Source organism: Delphinus delphis, chromosome 6 (genome assembly GCF_949987515.2).
Source record: "Delphinus delphis chromosome 6, mDelDel1.2, whole genome shotgun sequence".
NCBI lineage: Eukaryota > Metazoa > Chordata > Mammalia > Artiodactyla > Delphinidae > Delphinus > Delphinus delphis.
Window position 1 is genome coordinate 101,238,721 of NC_082688.1, and position 23,703 is coordinate 101,262,423.

General features: G+C 36.2%; 1 protein-coding gene across 1 annotated transcript; it reads left to right on the forward strand.

Annotated features, from left to right (window-relative positions):
• The first annotated feature begins 2,545 nt into the window (after positions 1–2,545).
• Positions 2,546–21,809, forward strand: ADAMDEC1 (ADAM like decysin 1). The gene is made up of 13 exons (XM_060013575.2): positions 2,546–2,633; positions 2,865–2,983; positions 3,587–3,663; positions 11,704–11,782; positions 13,198–13,274; positions 14,453–14,639; positions 14,817–14,876; positions 15,565–15,636; positions 16,100–16,269; positions 16,632–16,713; positions 17,428–17,558; positions 18,511–18,688; positions 21,729–21,809. The coding sequence occupies exons 1-13, from the start codon at positions 2,546–2,548 to the stop codon at positions 21,807–21,809; spliced, it is 1,401 nt and encodes a 466-aa protein (XP_059869558.1).
• The last annotated feature ends 1,894 nt before the right edge of the window (positions 21,810–23,703 follow it).

Genomic DNA, 23,703 nt, shown 5'->3' on the forward strand with positions numbered 1-23,703 from the left:
GATCAATTAGCAAGTGTGACAGTTTTATGAGCTAAATATTTCTCAGATAGGTACCATTTTCCTTAAGCCCTTTAACATTTGTCTCTCCATAACTTGGCCCCCTGAATATCTCAAAAGCTTTATGCCGTATACCTATTACTTTTTATGTTATGTTCAAGTCATGGAGAACATATTGTAGTTCTACACACATATGATTTTCTACATATCCATGGCTTTTCTCACATAGTTTTCTCTCACAGAATGCTCATTCCCCTATTTCTTTTCCAGCTAATATTATCTGACTCTCTCTGTGCACCAAATGATGTATTCTAAAGTCTACCTGAATGTAGTGCACAAGCCTCAATCATAATGTTTACCATTTGTATAAACGGACCTATTTGTAAATTAATCTCTATTATTAGACTTTGTTACGGGACTATCACAATACTAAGGATAGTATCAGGGTCATCTTGAAATGCCCAGAATAGTAGCATTAATTTAATATAAACTCAAATTTAACATGATCTCAATAAATATTTAACTTATCTTGAAATACTAGCTGTATAAGTAACCAAAAATTAATGTGGTGTTTAATAGTCTGAAAGCAGACTTTTCAACAGCAACACTAGTTGTCAAAAAAAAAAAAAAAAAACCCCAGTAAAATAGCTTACAAATGCTGAGACATTAATTGTCATTCTAAAACTGTATTCCGAGCTAAACCACCATTAAAGAATAGGGTGAAATAAATACTCTCAGAAAAAAAATTAAAAAAAAAGTAGTGTTTACTCTAAGAAATGATTTGTCAGAGAATATGTTTTATAAAGACATTTAAAAAAATACTAATACTAAAAGGATCTATAAGCAAAGAAGGTGGTATGATTGTGAGTAATTTCAAATAGTATTATCTGTATAAAACACAAACTAATGATAATGACTAACTTAGGGGTGAAAATCATGGTAGAGCTAAAATACCTGACAACAACATGTAAGATGGCAAGGGGTGAGATGTTGATAAGAGTTACACCATTCCAAAGTCTTGTACTACTTGACGGTAGAGATGTTAAGATTATATTTTGTGAAATTTTAATGGTAACTACTATAGGATATATGTAGACTGTTGATCTTCTGCACCAGCAAAAAAAAAAAAAAATATATATATATATATATATATATATATATATATATATATATATATATATAAAGTTATAGAGAAAGCTTAAATGACACAACAGAACGTAGAAGAACAAAAAGAAGCATGAACATGAAGAGGTAACTATAAAACTTACAGTCCAATGCTAGCAAACTCCCAAATGTATCAGTGAAAACTGAACTCAGTAGTTAAAGAGCATAGATTTTTAGATTGGGAAAACTCTGCAAATGGGGGTGTAATTTGGAGCTAATTATCTGAGGATTACCAGATCAATGTATACCAAGAAGCTCAAATTGTTCTACCTTTTTAACTAAATAATACCATTTCTAGTAAGTTATCCAAAAGAATCAGAAAATCAATCATAGAAATATACACAAATAACGACATATAAAACATTACATGCAAGGCAATATTCTAAAGTCATTAAAATAACATATTAATATACAATAGGATGACAATGTTTATGCTATAATGCTATGCAAAAAATAACAGGTTCCCCAAACCTTTTCTACAGTAAGAACTATAGTTTATAAAGTTTAATTTTCTTTTTTCTTTCCTTTCTTTTACTAGTGCATGGAAGAGAGATGAAAATAAGTTGTCAAAATGTTAACAGTAGTCACTTCTTGATGTTGGGCTGTTGGGTGACCAACTTCTTTCCCTCAGGATACTGATTTGATGCTTATGACCATGAAAATGTATTATTTTTGTAATCAGAAAAAGTTATTTTCCTTCAGTAGAACTCATAGTGCGTTTCAAAAATACTTTATATGCAGTATAATTTGAGGCTAGCACTGTCGTCAAGAGAATTTACATTTGCACATTTCCTTATAGTTTTACGTGTGTGCGTGCATGTGTGTGTGTTACCTTCTATGAACTTTATAAGAAACTTAGAGTAGGTATCATTATCATCATCCCCTTTTCACAGATAAGGAAAGTGAGGGTCAGAGAAATTATAATATCCTAGCTTATAAAACTTTGCCTGGTGCTTGTTTTACAGATTGTTTTCTCTGTGCCAATTTTTCAAAATATGTACAGACTACTGAAATATTTTCTAAAAGTATGGATCAATTTCTATAACACTACCGAATGGCATGAGCAATGGCTGAATTTAATGAATATGTAAACATATGCACACACATCTGTCTCAGTTGGTACTTTCTCACTACTATAGGAGCATCAGGGCCAAGCAGCTGTCCAGATGTGACTCCTTAAGCTGTAACCACAGACATAAACACCTCTCATAAATGAGGAACATTCTCACGATCTTGACACTGCAATTTCTTAGCAACTTCCCAGTGTCATTAGGAAACATTCCTCAATCTCCCAAAGAAGGTTTTAGGTTTTTATTATTTTTTTTCAATTTGTAAAGAGAAGTAGGGGAAGATAAAACTGGACAGCTGGGGAGACCAAATCTTCATGTTGTGTGGGATGTCTCAGCTACCTACAGTAGCCAGCATGTCTTTGGTCCTGCTTTCCACCCTCTGGCTCATCGTTCAAGCTCAAGGTAAGTACTAATATATTGACAGTTCCAAAGAATTGTTTCATCATTGTCACATCTTTCCAGAATAGGGAGAAAAACTAAAGAAAAATTCTTTGTTATCAAAGCTGAACTGGAGGAGTAACTTGTTCTTCTCAATGTTTCCCTTCTCAATGGAAATTGTCTTCCACTCACTTTCAAAAAACCAACCGACAAAAACCTTTAAATATTTTGTCAGTATTACCTCTCTTTTTCTAGCAATAGCCATAAAGCAGACTCCTGAACTAGAGCCCTATGAAGTAGTTCATCCTAAAAAACTACACATTTTACACAAAAGAGAGATACAGAACAACCAGACAGAGAAGCATGGCAAAGAGGTAAGCAATGGGATGACCGTGGGATTTTGCTGTCATCTAAAGAGACAGTAAAGGACCTTTTCACTAGTAGAAGTGATGTCACAGTCAACATCTAGTAGTTCAGTCTTGAAGCCCATTTACACGAATGCTCCCCTTTGCCCAGGAGAGGGCATAGGATTTTTCTAAATGCTTTTACAGTTAAGCAGCAGGAAGGGAGTTAACTCCCTTCCTGCTGGATCAGAAAAAATAAAACAGTTTGGGTGTTTCTCCAACTCTGTGGGGGGATCAGAAAAAATAAAACAGTTTGGGTGTTTCTCCAACTCTGTGGGGGGAACAAAAAAAAAAAGAGGACAGAACGGCAGTATTTCTAGGAGAAGACATTCCTTGCCAAGCCCACCAAACCCATGTCTTCTCCCTACCCTCACCTCCTGACCCCCCGAATTGCCTTTTGTCTATGATAGAGAAATCATATTATCTCATTAATTAACATTTTAAAAATGTATTATAGATATTAACTTTCTATTACATTTGTAATTATTATTCTATACAGCTACCTATATCATTATAATTATTTTAGATAGACTCATAAATATAAATTATCATTATATTATTACATATTTTTAGGAAAGATATGAACATGAACTTCAGTATCAGATGATATTAAATGGAGAAGAAGTCATTCTTTGCCTACAAAAAGCCGAGTAAGTTGTATTTCCTGACAGTCTAATCACTGGATTATACCTAAGAGAATGTGGAAAAATAAATCTTCTTTAGACTCTATATACTGTAATTTGACATAGAAGACATGAAGCATATTGAACATTAGATGCTAATAGTTGGTGTTAATATTATCTAAGAAGTTTGATGTTTCCCTAGGAAATTATATGCAAAGAGTAAAACAAAGAGCTGCACGAATGACTTGATTCCCTGCTGCTTTTGGAATTTACTGAAAATATTTTTCACCCAGATAAACTGAAACCTTTGATGTGACTTTCCATTACTTTTTGTTGCTGTTGTTCTGTAAAGCATTTTAATTTTTTTTAACATCTTTATTGGAGTATAATTGCCTTACAATGGTGTGATAGTTTCAGCTGTATAACAAAGTGAATCAGCTATATGTATACATATATCCCCATATACCCTTCCTCTTGTGTCTGCCTCCCAACCTCCCTATCCCATTCATCTAGGTGGTCAAAAGCACCGAGCTGATCTCCCTGTGCTATGCGGCTGCTTCCCACTAGCTATCTATTTTACATTTGGTAGAGTATATATGTCCATACCACTCTCTCACTTTGTCCCAGCTTACCCTTCCCCCTCCCCATGTCCTCAAGTCCATTCTCTACGTCTGCATCTTTATTCTTGTCCTGCCCCTAGGATCTTCAGAACCATTATTTATTTATTTATTTTTAGATTCCATATATATGTGTTAGCATATGGTATTTGTTTTTCTCTTTCTGACTTACTTCACTCTGTATGACAGACTCTATGTCCATCCACCTCACTAAAAATAACTCAATTTCATTTCTTTTCATGGCTGAGTAATATTCCATTGTATATATGTGCCACATCTTCTTTATCCATTCATCTGTTGATGGACACTTAGGTTGCTTCCGGGCCCTGGTTATTACAAATACTGCTGCAATGAGTATTGTGGTACATGACACTTTTGAATTATGATTTTCTAGAGTGTATGCCCAGTAGTGGGATTGTGGGGTCGTATAGTAGTACTACTTTTAGTTTTTTAAGGGAACTCCATACTGCTCTCCATAGTGGCTGTACCAATTTACATTCCCACCAACAGTGCAAGAGGGTTCCCTTTTCTCCACACCCTCTCCAGAATTTATTGTTTGTAGATTTTTTGATGATGGCCATTCTGACCAGTGTGAGGTGATATCTCATTGTAGTTTTGATTTGTATTTCTCTAATCATTAGTGATGTTGAGCATCCTTTCATATGTTGTTGGAAATCTGTATATCTTCATTGGACAAATATCTATTTAGGTCTTCTGCCCATTTTTGGACTGGGTTGTCTGTTTTTTTGATATTGAGTTGCATGAGCTGCTTGTATATTTTGGAGATTAACTCTTTGTCAGTTGCTTCGTTTCTAAATATTTTCTCCCATTCTGAGCGTTGTCTTTTCATCTTGTTTATGGTTTCCCTTGCTGTGCAAAAGCTTTTAAGTTTCATTAGGTCCCATTTGTTTCTTTTTGTTTTTATTTCTGTTTCTCTAGGAGGTGGGTCAAAAGGATCTTGCTCTAATTTATGTCATAGAGTGTTCTGCCTATGTTTTCCTCTAAGAGTTTGATGGTGTCTGGCCTTACATTTAGGTCTTTAATCCAATTTGAGTTTATTTTTGTGTGTGGTGTTAGGGAGTGTTCTAATTTCATTCTTTTACATGTAGCTGTCCAGTTTTTCCAGCACCACTTATTGAAGGGGCTGTCTTTTCTCCATTGTATATTCTTGCCTCCTTTACCAAAGAGAAGGTGACCATATGTGCATGAGTTTACCTCTGGGTTTTCTATCCTGTTACATTGATCTATATTTCTTTTTTGTGCCAGTCCCATACTGTCTTGATTATTGTAGCTTTGTAGTATAGTCTGAAGTTAGGGAGCCTGACTCCTCCAGCTCCATTTTTCTTTCTTAAGATTGCTTTGGCTACTCAGGGACTTTTGTGTTTCAACACTAATTGTGAAATTTTTTGGTCTAGTTCTGTGAAAAATGCCATTGGTAATTTGATAGGGATTGCATTGAATCTGTAGATTGCTTTGGGTAGTAGAGTCATTTTCACAATGTTGATTCTTCCAATCCAAGAACATGGTATATCTCTCCATCTGTTTGTAACATCTTTAATATGTTTTATCAGTGTCTTATAGTTTTCTGCATACAGCTCTCCTTAGATAGTTTTATTCCTAGGTATTTTATTCTTTTTGTTGCAATGGTAAATGGGCGTGTTTCCTTAATTTCTCTTTCAGATTTTTCATAACTAGTGTATAGGAAAGCAAGAGATTTCTGTGCATTGATTTTGGATCCTGCAACTTTACCAAATTCATTGATTAGCTCTAGCAGTTTTCTGGTGGCATCCTTACGATTCTCATTGTATAGTATCATGTCATCTGCAAACAGTGACAGTTTTACTTCTTTTCTGATTTGGATTCCTTTTATTTCTTTTTCTTCTCTGATTGCTGTGGCTAAAACTTCCAAAACTATGTTGAATAATAGCAGTGGGAGTGGGCAACCTTGTCTTGTTCCTGATCTTAGTGGAAATGGCTTCAGTTTTTCACCATTGAGAATGACGTTGGCTGTGGGTTTGTCATATATGGCCTTTACTTTGTTGAGGTAAGTTCCCTCCATGCCTACTTTCTGGAGGGCTCTTACCATAAATAGGTGTTGAATTTTGTCAAAAGCTATTTCTACATCTATTAAGAAAATCATATGGTTTTTATTCTTCAATTTTTTAATATGGTGTATCACATTGATTGATTTGCATATATTGAATCCTTGCATTCCTGGGATAAACCACACTTGATCATGGTGTATGATCCTTTTAATGTGCTGTTGGATTCTGTTTGCTACTATTTTGTTCAGGATTTTTGCATCTATGTTCATCAGTGATATTGGCCTCTAGTTTTCTTTTTTTGTGATATCTTTGTCTGGTTTGGGTATCAGGGTGATGGTGGCCTCGTAGAATGAGCTTGGGATTGTTAGTTCCTCTGCAGTTTTTTGGAAGAGTTTGAGAAGGATGGGAGTTAGCTCTTCTCTAAATGTTTGATAGAATTCACCTGTGAAGCCATCTGGTCCTGGGCTTTTGTTTGTTGGAAGATTTTTCATCACAGTTTCAATTTCTATGCTTGTGATTGGTGTTTATATTTTCTATTTCTTCCTGGTTCAGTCTCAGAAGGTTGTGCTTTTCTAAGAATTTGTCCATTTCTTCCAGGTTGCCCATTTTACTGGCATACAGTTGCTTATAGTAATCCTTCATGATTCATTGTATTTCTGCAGGATCAGTTGTTACTTCTCCTTTTTCATTTCTAATTCTGTTAATTTGAGTCTTCTCCCTTTTTTTCTTGACGAGTCTGGCTAGTGTTTTATCAATTTTGTTTATCTTCTCAAAGAACCAGCTTTTAATTTTATTGAAGTGTGCTGTTGTTTCCTTCTTTCTTTTTCATTTATTTCTCATCTGATCTTTATGATTTCTTTCCTTCTGCTAACTTTGGAGGGATTTTGTTCTTCTTTCTCTAATTGCTTTAGATGTAACATTAGGTTGTTTGAGATTTTTCTTATTTCTTGAAGTAGAATTGTATTGCTATAAATTTCCCTCTTAGAACTGCTTTTGCTGCATCCCATAGGTTTTGGGTGGTCGTGTCTTCATTGTCATTTGTTTCTAGGTGTTCTTTGATTTCCTTTTGATTTCTTCAGTGATCTGTTGGATATTTAGTAGTGCATTGCTTAGCCTCCATGTGTTTGTACTTTTTACAGTTTTTTTCCTGTAATTGGTATCTGGTCTCATAGCATGTGGTTGGAAAACATACTTGATACAATTTCAATTTTCTTAAATTTATCAAGGCTTGATTTGTGGCCCAAGATATGATCTATCCTGGAGAATGTTCCATGAGCACTTGAGAAAAATGTGTATTCTGTTGTTTTTGGATGGAATGTCCTATAAATATCAGTTAAGTCCATCTTGCTTAATGTATCATTTAAAGCTTGGTTTCCTTATTTATTTTCATTTTGGATGATCTGTCCATTGGTGAAAGTGGGGTGTTAAAGTCCCCTACTATGATTGTGTTACTGTCGATTTCCTCTTTTCTGGCTGTTAGCATTTGCCTTATGTTGAGGTGCTCCTATGTTGGGTGCAAAAATATGTACAATTGTTATGTCTTCTTTCTTGGATTGATCCCTTGATTGTTATGTAGTGTCCTTCTTTGTCTCTTCTAACAGTCTTTATTTTAAAGTCTATTTTGTCTGATATGAGAATTGCTACTCCAGCTTTCTTTTGATTTCCATTTACATGGAATATCTTTTTCCAAACCTTCACTTTCAGTCAGTATGTGTCCCTAGGTCTGAAGTGGGTCTCCTGCAGACAGCATATATACAAATCTTGTTTTTGTATCCATTAAGCCAGTCGATGTCTTTTGGTTGGAGCATTTAATCCATTTACATTTAAGGTAATTATAGATATGTATATTCCATTTACCATTTTCTTAATTGTTTGGGGTTTGTTTTTGTAGGTCTTTTCATTCTCTTGTGTTTCCTGCCTAGAGAATTCCTTTAGCATTTGTTGTAAAGCTGGTTTGGTGGTGCTGAATTCTCTTAGCTTTTGCTTGCCTTTAAAGATTTTAATTTCTCCATCGAATCTGAATGAGATCCTTTCTGGGTAGAGTAATCTTGGTTATAGGTTTTTCCCTTTCATCACTTCAAATATCTCCTGCCATTCCCTTCTGGCTTGCAGAGTTTCTGTTGAAAGATCAGCTGTTAACCTTATGGGTATTCTCGCCTATGTTATTTGTTGCTTCTCCCTTGCTGCTTTTAACCTTTTTTCTTTGTATTTATTATTATTTTTTTTTTTTTGCGGTACACGGGACTCTCACTGTTGTGGCCTCTCCCGTTGCGGAGCACAGGCTCCAGATGCATAGGCTCAGTGGCCATGGCTCGTGGGCCCAGCCGCTCCACGGCATGTGGGATCTTCCTGGACCAGGGCACGAACCCGTGTCGCCTGCATCGGCAGGTGAACTCTCAACCACTGCACCACCAGTGAAGCCCTGTATTTAATTTTTGATAGTTTGATTAATATGTGTCTTGGCGTGTTTCTCCTTGCATTTTTCCTGTATGAGTCTCTGCACTTCCTGGACTTGATTAACTATTTCCTTTCCCATATTAGGGAAATTTTCAACTATAATCTCTTCAAATATTTTCTCAGTCTCTTTCTTTTTCTCTTTTTCTTCTGAGACCCCTATAATTTGAATGTTGTGTTTAATGCTGTCCCAGAGGTCTCTGAGACTGTCCTCAATTCTTTTCATTCTTTTTTTTTTATTCTGCTCTGTAGCAGTTATTTCCACTATTTTACTTCCAGCTCACTTATTCATTCTTCTGCTTTAGTTATTCTGCTATTGATTCCCTCTAGAGAATTTTTAATTCCATTTATTCTGTTGTTCATCATTGTATGTTTGCTCTTTAGTTCTTTTAGGCCCTTGTTAAACGTTTCTTGTATTTCTCCATTCTATTTCCAATATTTTGGATCATCTTTACTATCATTACTCTGAATTCTTTTTCAGGTAGACTGCCTATTTCCTCTTCATTTGTTAGGTCTGGTGGGTTTTTACCTTGCTCCTTCATCTGCTGTGTATTTATCTGTCTTCTCATTTTGCTTAACTTACTGTGTTTGGGGTCTCCTTTTCACAGTCTTCAGGTTCGTAGTTCCCATTGTTTTTGGTGTCTGCCCCCAGTGGGTAAGGTTGTTTCAGTGGTTTGTGTAGGCTCCTGGTGGAGGGGACTGGTGCCTGTGCTCTCTGGTCGATAAGGCTGGATCTTTTCTTTCTGGTGGGCAGGACCGCATCCAGTGTTGTGTTTGGGGGTGTCTGTGAATTTATTATTATTTTAGGCAGCCTCTCTGCTAATGGGTGGTCTTGTGTTCCTGTCTTGCCAGTTGTTTGGCATGGGGTGTCCAGTGCTGGACTTTGTTGGTCATTGAGTGGAGCTGGGTCTTAGTGTTGAGATGGAGATCTCTGGGGGAGCTCTCACCAATTGATATTATGAGGGGCCAGGAGGTCTCTGGTGAACTTGTGTCTCCCCCACTCAGGTCTGAGACCCAGCTGGAGCACCAAGACCCTCTCAGCCACATGGCTCAGAAGAAAAGGGAGAAAAGAAAGAAAGAAATAAAAGAATAAGTAAAATAAAGTTATTAAAAAAAATAAAAAGATAGTATTAAATTTAAAAATTTTCTAATTAAGAAAGAAAAAGACAAGAGCAACCAAACCAATAAACAAATCCACCAGTGATAAGAAGCACTAAAAACTATACTAAGATAAACATAAAAATCAGAAACTAGTCAGTTGCATACAGCAAACCCCAATCTACAGTTGCTCTTAAAGACCACCACCTCAATTTTGGAATGATTAGTTGTGTATTCAGGTATTCCACAGATGCAGGGTACATCAAGGTGATTGCGGAGATTTAATACGCTGCCCCTGAGGCTGCACAGAGAAATTTCCCTTTCTCTTCTTTGTTCGCACAGCTCCTGGGGTTCAGCTCTGGATTTGTTCCCGCCTCTGCATGTAGGTCGCCCTCTGGCAACTCTTCTTCGTCCAGACAGGAGGGGGTTAAAGAGCAGCTGATTTGGGGGCTCTGGATCACTTAGGTCAGGGGGAGGGAGAGGTATGGAATGCAGGGCAAGCTTGCAGTGGTAGAGTCCAGTGTGACCTTGTACCAGCCTGAGGTGAGTCATATGTTCTCTCAGGGAAATTGTCTCTGGATCACGGGACCCTGGCAGTGGCGGGTTGCACAGGCTCCGAGGAGTGGAGGTGTGGATAGTGACCTGTGCTCGCACACAGGCTTCTTGGTGGCGGCAGCAGCAGCCTTAGCATCTCATGCCCATCTCTGGGGTCTGCGCTGATAGCTGTGGCTTGCGCCCATCTCTGAAGGTCATTTAGGTGGTGTTCTGAATTTCCTCTCCTCGTGCACCCCGAAACAGTGGTCTCTTGACTCTTAGGCAGGTCCAGACTTTTTCCCGGACAGCTGTGGCACACTAGCCCCCTTCAGGCTGTGTTCAGGCAGCCAACCCCAGTCCTCTCCCTTGGGTCTGAACTCTGAAGCTGGAGCCTCAGCTCCCAGCCCTCACCCACCCCGGCGGGTGAGCAGAGAAGCCTCTCAGGCTGGTGAGTGCTGGTCGGCGCCGATCCTCCGTGGGGGCATCTCTCCACTTTGCCCTCTGCACCCTTGTTCCTGCACTCTCCTCTGTGGCTCTGAAGCTTCCCCCCTCTGCCACCCACAGTCTCTGCCTGCAAAGGGACTTCCTAGTATGTGGAAATTTTTCCTCCTTCACAGCTCCCTCCCAGAAGTGCAGGTCCTGTCCCTATTCTTTTGTGTCAGTTTTTTCTTTTGCCCTACCCAGGTACGTGGGGAGTTTCTTGCCTTTTGGGGAGTCTGTGGTCTTCTGCCAGCATTCAGTAGGTGTTCTGTAGGAGTTGTTCCACATGTAGATGTATTTTTGATGTATTTTGGGGGAGGAAGGTGATCTCCCCGTCTTGCTCCTCTGCCATCTTGAAGGTCCTCTTCTCCATTACTTTTATAATAACATATATCTAATGCTCATTCCGGGCACACAAGTTTGAGATAGATCCCAGGGTATGGGGCTCCACCAAGTTCTATAATAGTCAGTAAACTTCTCCCTGAATGCAATGGTCCTTCATGTGTATTTACGACCCAACACCCTACAGAGATCCTTTGGAGGCTATATCCTTGGTTCAAAGAATCCCAAAATAATCCATTTGAAGGTAGAAAAATTCCTATGTGATTTTTCTATCAGAAAAGTATTTCAGGGTATTTCTTTCCTCAGATCTAAGAGGTATAACTAATGCTTTGGTTTGCTTCAGGAGCAGACTTCTGATGTTGGAAAAGGACCAGTGGTCAGAATGCCAGCTCTTTCTCACTGTAGACATTATCATTCCTTTAGTACTGATGATCTTACAGGAATATTAGCCTTTACTACCACCATGAGAGTATCATGCAGCTTTCTGCTCTCTACAGGCATCTCCTGGGGCCAGACTACCTTGAAACATATTACTCACCCAGAGGAGAGAAAATCACAACAAGCCCTCAGAACATGGTAGGTTCCGAATGCTTTCTGGGACTCTTACTTGGATCTGCTGCTTACATCATAAGATTCATAGGTTCAAGGGCAACTTAAAAAAAATTAAAGGACTTGAAAACAGGATGCTCATCTAAGACCAATGAGGTAACAGATGAAAAAAATTGTATCTTTTTTTAAAAGACAGGAGTAGTAGGAGGCTTCCAAGTGTTGCATTTTTAGAAGCAACCAAAAGTCTGCTTTCCCTTAAACCATCTTATCAATAGGTTAGAAATATTGTCCCCTAGGTACTTGAAAGGTCATGTCGCTGTTTACTGTTTCCTAATGATATATGCATTTATCCTGAGATCAGAAAAGGTACATTATTTAATTAATATAATTTTTTATCTGGTTAAACTACCATCATATGAATAATGCCAAGGTATAGATATCAGACATAGAGAATCAAGGCCAAGGGAAAAACAGGAAGAGAATATAAAAAGACTCATTCATAGAGTATTACCAAGCTAAGCGAGTTTCTCAGAGCCACCCTCCATGGTGCCCCAAATATCTATGTTTCTATAAAAAAACAGACAAGACTTATGCCACAGAATGACTCTCCATTCCCTTCTCAAGTCAAGACTCTCATTTCATGGATGTCTGGATTGTTGCTAACATTGACCTCTGGGGAAAATATCTGATAAATTTATTCATGCTCAAGTGTGAATAGCCAGTGATATCTTAATGTGGTACCTTTTCCAAGTCGTCTATAAGAAAATGTTTATGACGACAAGGTTTCTTACAAAGGAAAGAAAGATACAGATGGATTTTCAGACCCTGAGGCAAGTCAGTTTATTTTGAGCAAGAGTTTATTCATTAGCTTTCTTGGATCATTCTACATAAGTGACCCATTACTTTGCTTCTACGAAGCGCCAACCATGTGTGAATCTCTAGTTGTAGATAAATTCTCTGGGCTTCGGATGCTGGTAAAGGGATGCCACTAACACACTAGTTAAAATAATGAGTTGGACCAGTTAGTCTGAGGGGCTCAGGAGTGGTGATGTGGCCCCCTGAGGACTCTAGAATCTGGAAAAGTGAATACCTCATTTTATTGATATGTGATGCACAGTGGAGCTTGCATAAGGGAACTATATTCTCAAAAGTTGACACTCAAACCTGAGAGCTCTTGGGGAGTGCTATAGATCCCATTGGGGAACTGGCTACTTCTCAAATGCAGCATCCACTCTTGCCATGAGTCCATTTAGATTCAAATTCCCCATGGAGTAGTTCATGAAACCGCTGAGGTTCTCAATGTTTTTGTTTCTGGGAGCTGGTCTGGCCACAGCCACTACTTGAAGAACTTTCCTACATAGTCAAGATAAGAGCTTTCAACACAACTGTGATATGTTTACTTTTGTAGTTAAAAAAAACAAACACATTTTTTTCAACCTTAGGAACACTGCTACTATAAAGGACACGTCCTAAATGAAAAGGATTCTGTTGCCAGCATTTGTACTTGTGATGGGCTGAGGTGAGTGCCACTTGCAAAAATGTTAAACATCAAGAACCATTTTGTGACACAAGGTTGAGTCTTTCTGAACACCATATCTTCTTACTATCCTGGTAAAATTGTCTCCATTGATAAAATGTTGAATATATGTGGTTAAAGTGAAGAATAATGTATCATCCTTGCACTCATTATCTGCGGTTCCAGTAAAAGTTAAAGTTAGCAATTTTTAAACAAGTACTACATTCTGGAGCTTGATGATATCTGGATCCATTTTCATGTTTATCACCCACTCTACCACTCACTCCCCAAAACCACCTGTTTCATTTTCTTAAAGATTCTACCCTGCAATTGTCATGGTTGAACATAATTTTTAGAAGTTTGTGTGTATGGGTATGTGTGTGTGTCTGTCTGTGTGGTATTTCTGTTTACTAAAATAATTCTTGCCAATTAGGGAAAATTTTTAACGTGTGAGAAAGCACAAATACAAAAATATCCACCATAAAATTTTACCTCTGTGTATCGCTATTATTAATATTTTGTCATGGTTGCTGCCTTTTATGCATATAGACAAATATATCTTTTACATGATTGAAATATGAAATAAAATATACATGATTCTTCTGCCAACCTGGGACATACCACATGACATCATAAGCCTTTTCCCAGGTCATAAAATACCTTCATAGATGTAATTTTTAACAGCTGTGTTGGCTTTCTAATATTCCAACATATGGATTTACTTTGTATTTCTGAACTAATTTTCCTTCTAAGAGGAGAAAATCTTTAAGTTAATACTAATTATAAACTGTTCCTCTGGCTGATCTGCTCATCATTCTTTCTCTCTTCTGGGGTTCTTGGTATCTAAACATGCCTTTACTGCATTTTCCATTATATGTCTGGGAACTGCCAAGAAATATTTGCTAAATGTGAAAATAAACTATGGTGTACATTCCAAATTCTTTGGGATAGCTTCACCTTAGTACTTCTTGTTCAGAATTCTCTAGGTAATTAAAATAGGCTCTATTTTAGTACTGACAAATACTGAGTACAACTTAAGTTAGCAAAAGTTAGCTGCAAGGCCTACAAATGAAAACTCTATGTGTGAGTTTGGGATTGAGGGAGAGGTATCCCTCCACACTCTGGTCAGTGGATGTGACTCTGGAAGACAATCTTGAAATATGAGCCTCTGTATCTCGCAGGGGATACTTCACACATCACAATCAGAGATACATGATAAAGCCTTTGAAAAGCACAGACCAAGAAGAACATGCTGTCCTCATATACAACCAGGAGGAGCTAGACCCAGCTAATCACACCTGTGGTGTAAGAAATGTTGGCAGGAAACAGGGCCTTATTCGAACCTCAAGGTCACTCAAAAGGCCAAAGGTGAGTGCAGCTTTCCGACCAACATTCATTTCAGCAATGATGTATGAAATACTGGTGCACCCAGCAATGACTCGTATGAGTAAAGCCCAACCCTTCTTTACTTATTTAAATCTCTTTGTAAGCTTTTTAATCTCTTAGGTTGAAGATATTAACAATGTTCTTTCACTCTTTGTAAAGAAAGACTTTCTTCAGGCTAAGAAATACATCGATCTCTTTTTGGTGCTGGATAATGCCTTTGTGAGTATGAAATATAAGTACTTTTTGGCCAGTTAAGTCAACTTTTAAGTTTTCTTATCAAGTGGACACAAGCAATAAACTATTCTAGCTGAAAATACAAAGCCTGTCCACCTGATTGTCTTGTCTGTTCTACCTGCTTTGTCAAAAATAGTTTTCATTCATCCCCCCCTTTAAAATCTTCTGCCAAAATATTCAGATATTGGAAATATACTTAATGCCAGATAGCAACAGTAAAACAACCACAATAACTAGAAACATAAAAGAATGGGTTATTAATGTCTTTTTAAAGTTCTCACTATAATACATATAGACATAAAACTATCTGTACTTTACAAATTATGTTCATATGCTCAAAAATACTAGAATCTGTGCTTCTCTCAAATACTGCTTTATAACCAAATTTTAATAATATTAAATTGGTTTAAAAACACTGAAATTAATTTGATTTATTTAACTTAGTTTGAATTGAAATTTTATATGAATGCCAAATTGTTCTCCTGCCAAAAACGTCTTACATTTGAATTAGAATTTGTTGAAATAGATTCTTATATAAGATAGACGTGGAATGAACAGACATTTATTTACATTGAAACGTGTAATTTTTCTTAGAATGTAAAATCCTGTACCCCATCAGCTTTCTCATTTTAATTTGTGGTTTTAATTACTCTTTGCATTTTCTGTTTTACAGTATAACATGTATAATAGGAATGTAACTTTGATAAGAAGCTTTCTGTTTGATGTGATAAACCTACTCAATGTGGTAAGATATTTGTTCTCTAAACATATATTTCCACACAGGAGCTTAGGGCTTCCCTATGTGTTCACCAAATAAGGAGCTGGGAGAGTCACAATGGCTTAAGGCCAGCAGTTTTGGGAAATTTAGCAGATATGATCAACATCAAGGTAAAATCACATATACTGTAGAAAAGGCAACTTCTAGGTTTTCTATTTTCAAAATTTGGATACATTTATGCATCACTTGTGGTCAGTAAAATATCTAAAATACTAAAGAAATCTCTCCTACTATATAGCACAGGAAACTATATTCAATATCCTGGGATAAACCATAATGGAAAAGCATATGAAAAAGAATATATATATATAACTGAGTCACTTTGCTGTACAACAGAAATTAACACATTGTAAATCAACTATACTTCAATCAAAACTTTTAAAAACAGAAATCTCAAACATTTTCACGAAGAAAAATGTTCTTTCCACAGATGTATAATACCATAGATGTTCAAGTGGTCTTGATAGGTATGGAAGTCTGGTCTGATGGTGATAAGATAAAGGTGGTACCCAACACAGCTGTCACCTTTGAAAACTTTCTGAATTGGCATCGTTCTAACCTGGGGAAGATGAAGATCCATGACCACGCTCAGCTACTCACGTGAGCACACGCTGGACAGGGCCAGGCCTATTTTGGCAGAGAAGATAGTTATCCCAAATGTTTCTTGGCAGACATTCCTGTTCAATTCTACCTCCCTGATCAGTTGTCAGAGAGCCTAAAGTTCTACTAATAGCAGTTCACCTGTGAGATTATTGGAGACCCATGTCAGAACACTAAAATCGACTCTTGGATGTGGGATAGCCATCTGTGGTCATTATAATGCTATAGAACAGCAGAAGCTTTTCGGGGGCCTCATGAATATGAAAAGGATAGGGGAACTAGGGAAATCTCAAACAGAGTTGAAAAAAGCTGATGGTTCCAAAGATTCAAATTGTGACAATGTGCCTGTAACTTTCACACAGTGGAGTTGGCTTCAAAAATCGAATTACAGCACTGGCAGCCTTGAATTCCTTGTGTTCCCCATCGTCTGTTGCCGTTATTGAGGTTTGTAAAAATATAGCTCCATGAGGTTCTATAACCTCCAGGAAGACAAGCACAATGTCTTATTCAGAGTTAGCACAATGTACATTTTCTGAGTCAGTAAATAAAAGTAGAAATGAACCTCCTGCTAGATCACTACACTGAAGATTCCTTGGATTATGAAACAGAGTATCTCTTTACATTGACTATCCCAGAGGTTTCATTCTTTAGTTTGTGTTAGTGAATGAGAACAGGAAGACTGGGACATAAAGGGAATCCAGGTGCCCTCTGGGGCCCAAGGCAACTTCAAATTAATCATCCCTAGTATCTATGGCCAGGAAGGTCAGACAAAGTGCATGCTGGTGTCATACGGCCAAACACTACCAATGTCATAGGCATCACGGCAATAGTTTTTGGAGGTCTCTGAGTATATACTATGGTGTATTTTAGTACTTCTTATAAAGAATGGAATTACCATAATTTAACCATGGTTTATCAAGAATTCATCATTAATTCAGCAAATATTGATTGAGCACTGGCTCAATGGTTAGATTCCCAGGAGGCAATCATTTCAAATGTTTATGCAACAATTTTCAATAACCAATGACAGGGCAAGAAGCTCAATGATTCAATAATTTTCATCTGTCAAACTATTTTTTTGTAACACTGAACATTGGCAAAAATTAACAAATAACTGAATAAAATCAGAAGTAATAGATATTTCTATTCTTTTTCCAGGGTAAGAGAAAGAATAGTGTCTCTCTTGCAGGAGTGATGGCACATGAGTTGGGTCATGCCCTCGGTATGCCTGATGTTCCATATAACACCAAGTGTCTCTCTGGGAGTTGTGTGATGAATGAATATCTGAGGTGAGCCCTTGTCACCCTAGAGAAAAAATATTTCTTAAATCCCAAAGAATTCAGATGCAGCCTATATAGTTGGATGGAAAATTTTTTTTTTTTATGTAGGGCTGTTTCCTGCTAATTCACCCTCCAGCTTCTTTTTTCTTTTCTTTTTTTTTTTTTTTTTGGCCACACCGCACAGCATGTGGGATCTTAGCTCCCCAACCAGGGATCAAACCCGTGCCCCCTGCATTGGAAGTGCAGAGCCTTAACCACTGGACTGCCAGGGAAATCCCCACCCTCCAGCTTCTTGATGTATAGGATTTACCAGCTAGCAGAGTTCATTATTTAAGATCTCCAAATATGCCAAGATAGAGTTTATAAGTATAGTGACCATGTTAACTTAAAATAATTTTAGCTTAAAATAATATATTTTCTAAAAATATTTATCTAATTAAGATGATGATAACATCCTTATAAATCCCCATCACCAATCAATTCATTTTTATGTTATTAATAGTTGCCTTTTAATTCCAGGCACTTTGCAAGGACCTGGGATAGAAAAATGAAAAAACATACCTTGCTTTTGAAGTGTTCATAAATAGATAAATATGTCCATAGAACCTCTAATTCTGCAATTATTTCCTTTCACTATTCATTGTTATTATCGCCTACCTCTTAGCCCTCGGCGAGATGAGTGAATGATAACAAATGGCGAGGCTCATCACTGCTGCCCTTTAGGACAGAAGTGAATCCACACGGGAATTTAAATTCTTCCAACTCTACAACTGGGTGTCTAGGAAAAGAATTTTTCAACCAGCAGAGTATGCCTGCTCTATGAAGCTCCACATATAACATGGTCCATTTATACTAAATTTGGAATTTTCATTGAACTACGTAATATCGTTAGACAAGTCAGATTCTCATGTTCACTTATCACTGTGTGTCATGATATGTCTCATTTTTCTTCTGGTTACAGTTCAAAATTCCCAAAGGATTTCAGTACAGTCAGTCGCTCACATTTTAAAAAATATATTTTATCTCAAAAACCAAGCTGCTTGCTGAAAACACTGGTTCCTAAAAATATGACGATAAAACCAGTGTGTGGGAACCAACTTCTGGAAGTAGGAGAAGTCTGTGATTGTGGCTCTCCTGAGGTATGAAAATATCCACGGTTTAAAAATTTTACTAAGGAGTTATTGTTGCATAAGAATTATACTGTTTTCTTTTTCTTTTTTTTCCTTTAAAATGTTTTTTTGGAAATTCTTTTTAAAGACAAACTTGACATCTTAGTAAAACGTAGGCTTGCACTTGTTTTCAGTACTGCTTTTAGTAATCTTTTGAAAAGCATTTCAAAGCCAGGATACACTTATGACATGATTGTATGAAGTTCAGTGTAAAGAAGTAAATCATTAACTATAACATGTCACTTATGATCTTTCCTAAATATATTAGTCAGAAATTCCTAAATCACATAAAGTCACAGCTGATCATTTGTTGAGCAATAACAATTAAAAGTCTAGAAGTAAGTTCTCTCCATAGAAAAAGTGCTGGCCTTCTCTCATCAAACCAGTGTGTAAACGAGGAGAAATTAAAACAGAAGGAGAAAAAAGAAAAATCACACAAACCTGTAGAAAATGGGTTAACATAGAACGTCTAAGATAATTACTATACTTCTGCTAATCTTCATAAAAATCTGACCCCTTCAAGGCATCAGTGCACTCTAAAGAATGTCTCTGATAGAATGTTTACTAGCAATCCCAGATTGGGTTTCTAAAAGAAAGCATTCTATTTTCTTAGCAATCTTCTTTTACTTTTAAGGTTGAGAAAATGAGTTACTATTTGAAGAGAATTTTTATGTGTTAATCTGCAAAATGCTTTTATAATCACAATCTCCTTATTACTCACAACAAATCTACAAAATAGGTTTGTTATTTTCCCAATTTAGAAAAGAAGTGAGATGCAGAAAATTTAAGTAACTAGATCCAAGGATACAAAGCTAGTAATTGGTGAAGCCTACTGCAACCCAAGACTTATCCATTACTTTAAGAGGCTCTATGACAATGGGGAAGGCATGTAATCTCTCTATGCCTGAGTTTATTTATTCAAAAATTTTAAGCTATTGAATTATATTAAAAGTTTACATGGTGCAACAATCATTTGTAAAGAATATTGCAAATATTCTCTTAATTATAATGAGATATGAAATTTTACAAATGACGTGATACCCTACAATAAGTTAGACTTATGTTTATCTCATTCTTACTTCCTTACATTCCCATGTGGTTTCTTGGGTGGAAGATCATTGAAGTTGTTCACAATCCTTACTATTTCTAATTTCAGCAGGTAAATAACGTGTATTCAGTACATACAGACACACCTACAAAAAAAAGAGGGAGAGAAGGGAGGAGGAGAGGAGAGAGAGAAACTACTATATATGATGTATAATATCTAATATTCTTTAAGTATATCATCCAACTGCTATACTTTTTCCATATCTTGATTTTCTTCTTCTACAGATGAATAAAATCAGAGAGAGTTCAAGCTTACAAACAACTGAATTTTTAAACAACTGTTTTCTTATCCAAAAAGTAGTGTATATATACTTTATATAGTATCCTTTAGTGAAAAATCCAGTTTTCCATGATCTTATATGCTATTTTATTATTTTTATGTATATATGCAGGTATTTTTCTGGATTTAAAAAATGATCATTCTATCTATCTGTCTAGATATTATCACACAACTGAAATGCTACTTTAATGACTGTAACTATGTAACACACTTTAATATCTTTAATAGAAAATTTCTTCACTGGCTTTTTTTTTTTTTGGCAGTGTTTACATAGCAATTATCCAGTGTTCATTCTTCTATAAAACTCCCAGTATTTTTTTTTTGTCAACTTGCCCACAAATACAATTGAGATTCTGGTTGAAACGTGTTAAATTCATAATTCACTCTGAAGGCCACTGGCATTTTCACAATATTAAGTATTGTCTTAAAAGACAAGTTGCCTTTGAAGTTTTTCAGGGAAGTTATATAAAATGTTCTTCATGCAGTTCTTGCACATTTTGAAAGTTTATTTTGAAGTATTTCCAATTTTTTCTTTTTGCTATTAATATGTATAATGTTTTCTTTTTTATTTAGGTTCTAATTTATTAGTGTTCTTGATGTTATTTTATTGTTATCTTAAACAGCTATCTTAGTGACTCATTCAAAGTTTTTAGAGTTGATCCTCTCTTTTTTTCCTAGGTCAAGAATTGTACCACATATGAATAATGAAAGTGTGATTTTATGTTCCAATTATTATACTTTCATGTATTTTTTCACTCATAGCATTTGTCAGAATTTACATTAAGATATAGCCTATGAGTAACTTTTTTAAATTACTTTTTATTGGAGTATAGTTGCTTTACATAGTTATAAATAATTCTTGTCTTATAGTTTATATTATTGAATATATTTTTGCTATTCATCAGATAGATTTTATCATAATGATGCATAATTCTGTTCATAGTTTACTAATATATGCTTAAATAAGTAAATAATGGCTACCTAATTTGTACTAATTTTTGCCATCTATCACTATAATATTAGTTGTTTTCTTCCCTTAGCCTTTTAATATGATGGATTATATTACTTTATTCTGTAGAGCTGAGTCACTCTTGCATTTTTGGTGACAAAAAAAACCCTGCATAGTTTGTAATAGAGAGTTGTTATATTAATAAGCTAGTGTTTTACTAATATTTTATTCAAGTTTTTGCATTTATATTCATAAATGAGAATAGTATGTATGTGTATATTCATTACCAAATCTCATTATCGAAATTATGCAGGCTTGGTAAAATGAATTGAGGATTAAGAAAATTTTTTTCTCTATCTTCAAGCTGTTTGAATAGTACAGAAATATTGTCCTTTGAGCTTTTAAATTAACTTACATGTAATACCACGTGGGCAAATTTATTTGGGATAATTCTTGGATAATTCTATTTTTGTCCTTTTAGGAGGTAGTTTTCACTACTCAGCATTTTTTCTATTATTAAATTTCCTTGGTCATTTCCATTAGAATTTGTATAGCAGAGTAATTTAGTTTAGAAAGTGAAATTTCACTGTCATCTTGTACCAGAATTCTGTGCACCTAGTCTACAGGAAAAAAAATACTTGAACCCACTTTCGCATTGTGTGTGTGCTTTAAAGGAATGTGCCAATCCTTGCTGCGACGCCACGACCTGTATGTTAAAACCTGAAGCTGACTGTGGAAAAAACAGTAAACCATAACACGTAAGACTTTTTTTTCTTTGTTTCCAAATATTTTCATACTTCTATGTGATTTAAGAAAGATGTGACACTGAGTTCTACAATACACTAAAACACAATTTATTTTACATTTTTTAAATGACTCAGTTTCAGAAATGAAAAAAGCCATCAATATGAACATAAATAACTCAGAGTTGTGTGCATACTAATATAGTAATGAGAAAAGTGGCTACTTTATCACCTACTAGATCAGGACTGCTGTAATCTGTGCTAAAATTTGTATAAGTTTCTATTAGTTATAAGTTTAATATAAAGTAATATGACAGGAAATTTTATTTAAAAAGGTCTCAATTGAAGAGCAAATTTTGTTCTTAAGTGCTGATCATTGAAACTTGCAGCGTAGTCAGAAAATAACATTTAAGAACACACTACAAGATTTAGCAATTTTATTCCTTTCAAAATGCCTCAATAATTCATAGTTCACTTATTATTTTTGTGTTTTACACACTCCTACATAAGTTATACTAGGAAACCTAATTGTTCTGAATATATTCCTTTCAGTGAAAAACAGTCTCCAAATCTAAAAATGGCAACAAGAACAAAAAGTTATAAATAGGGGAAAGGTTCAGGATAAATTATATTAAAGGAGTTATTCTTACAAATCCCCACCCTTTCCTGAATTTCCTGAATCTTTTCTGGGACGGAAACTGCAGAGAGATTATAAAGTGAATAATCGACTCAAAAACCATTGACTATAACTTCCTCAAGGAAAGGATCAGAGGGGCCATAAGATGAGGAACATCATTAATTCTCTCACCAAGCATCATTGCACTCAGCTGAACCCCTGGTGTGATCCATTCTGCAGGGAATGCTAGACATTAGGCCCATTTTCTTCCTCTGTCACAGTGACCAGAAGCATAGCGTCACAGCAAACATCCATTCAACTCTTTAGGGGCTTGGAATGATAGGTGGGCATGCCCCATTACTGGGCAAGATTGGCAATTTAGTATCATGGAAAGAAAATTGGACTTGGACTCAGGAAACTTCAATTCTTTTCTTAGTTCTTCCCCAAACTAGGGACTTTAAGCTAAGTTATTTAATTAGTTTTCTCACCTGTAAAATGAAGCTAATGATATTGCCTTTCAGTAGGGTTGTTAGCATTTTTAAAATTCTATAAATATTTATTATTATTACATAATATTTTATAATTTATAATAACCATGGCTTCCAACTTTTTTCTTTTGATCAGAGAATGAATCCAAAAATCCACTTCATTGAGATGCTACTTGCCAGGACAAGAATCAAGAAATCTAAACATGCCAGGAATCTTGCATATTCTCACAGTTGCCCTGAGATATATTTTGCTTTTCACTTGTCATTATGCTTCCTATAGTTTTACCACTCCAGCCAACAGGTCAATAAATGTATTTAGAGAAGCTGCATGTTTTCTAAGCCTGATCTTTAGTGTATTTTTAAGGACCCTGAAGCTGTTGTTTAGCTCTGTTCTTTGGAGAACAAAAGAAATTAGCCTTTGACTAAAACACCTCAAAATGTTCTGCTGAATTATGCAGGCTCAATTCAGAATTGTAAACTGTTAAGTGACATGTGTTTTAACCCCACTTTTTTTTTTTTTTTTTTTTTTTTGCGGTACGCGTGCCTCTCACTGTTGTGGCCTCCCCCACTGCGGAGCACAGGCTCTGGACGCGCAGGCTCAGCGGTCATGGCTCACGGGCCCAGCCACTCCGCGGCATGTGGGATCTTCCCGGACCGGGGCACGAACCCGTGTCCCCTGCATCGGCAGGCGGACTCTCAACCACTGTGCCACCAGGGAAGCCCCTTATAAAGCATTTTTAATTTTGTCATGTGTAATCCTTTCACCATCACATTTAATATTAATTTGAAGAAGTCTGCATTG

Coding starts and splice junctions, on each gene's coding strand:
- ADAMDEC1 (XM_060013575.2), top strand. CDS start 2,546: ATGTTGTGTGGGATGTCTCAGCTACCTACAGTAGCCAGCATGTCTTTG. Junction 17,559..18,510: donor GTGATGAATGAATATCTGAG/GTGAGCCCTTGT, acceptor TTCTGGTTACAG/TTCAAAATTCCCAAAGGATT. Junction 18,689..21,728: donor GTGATTGTGGCTCTCCTGAG/GTATGAAAATAT, acceptor TGTGCTTTAAAG/GAATGTGCCAATCCTTGCTG.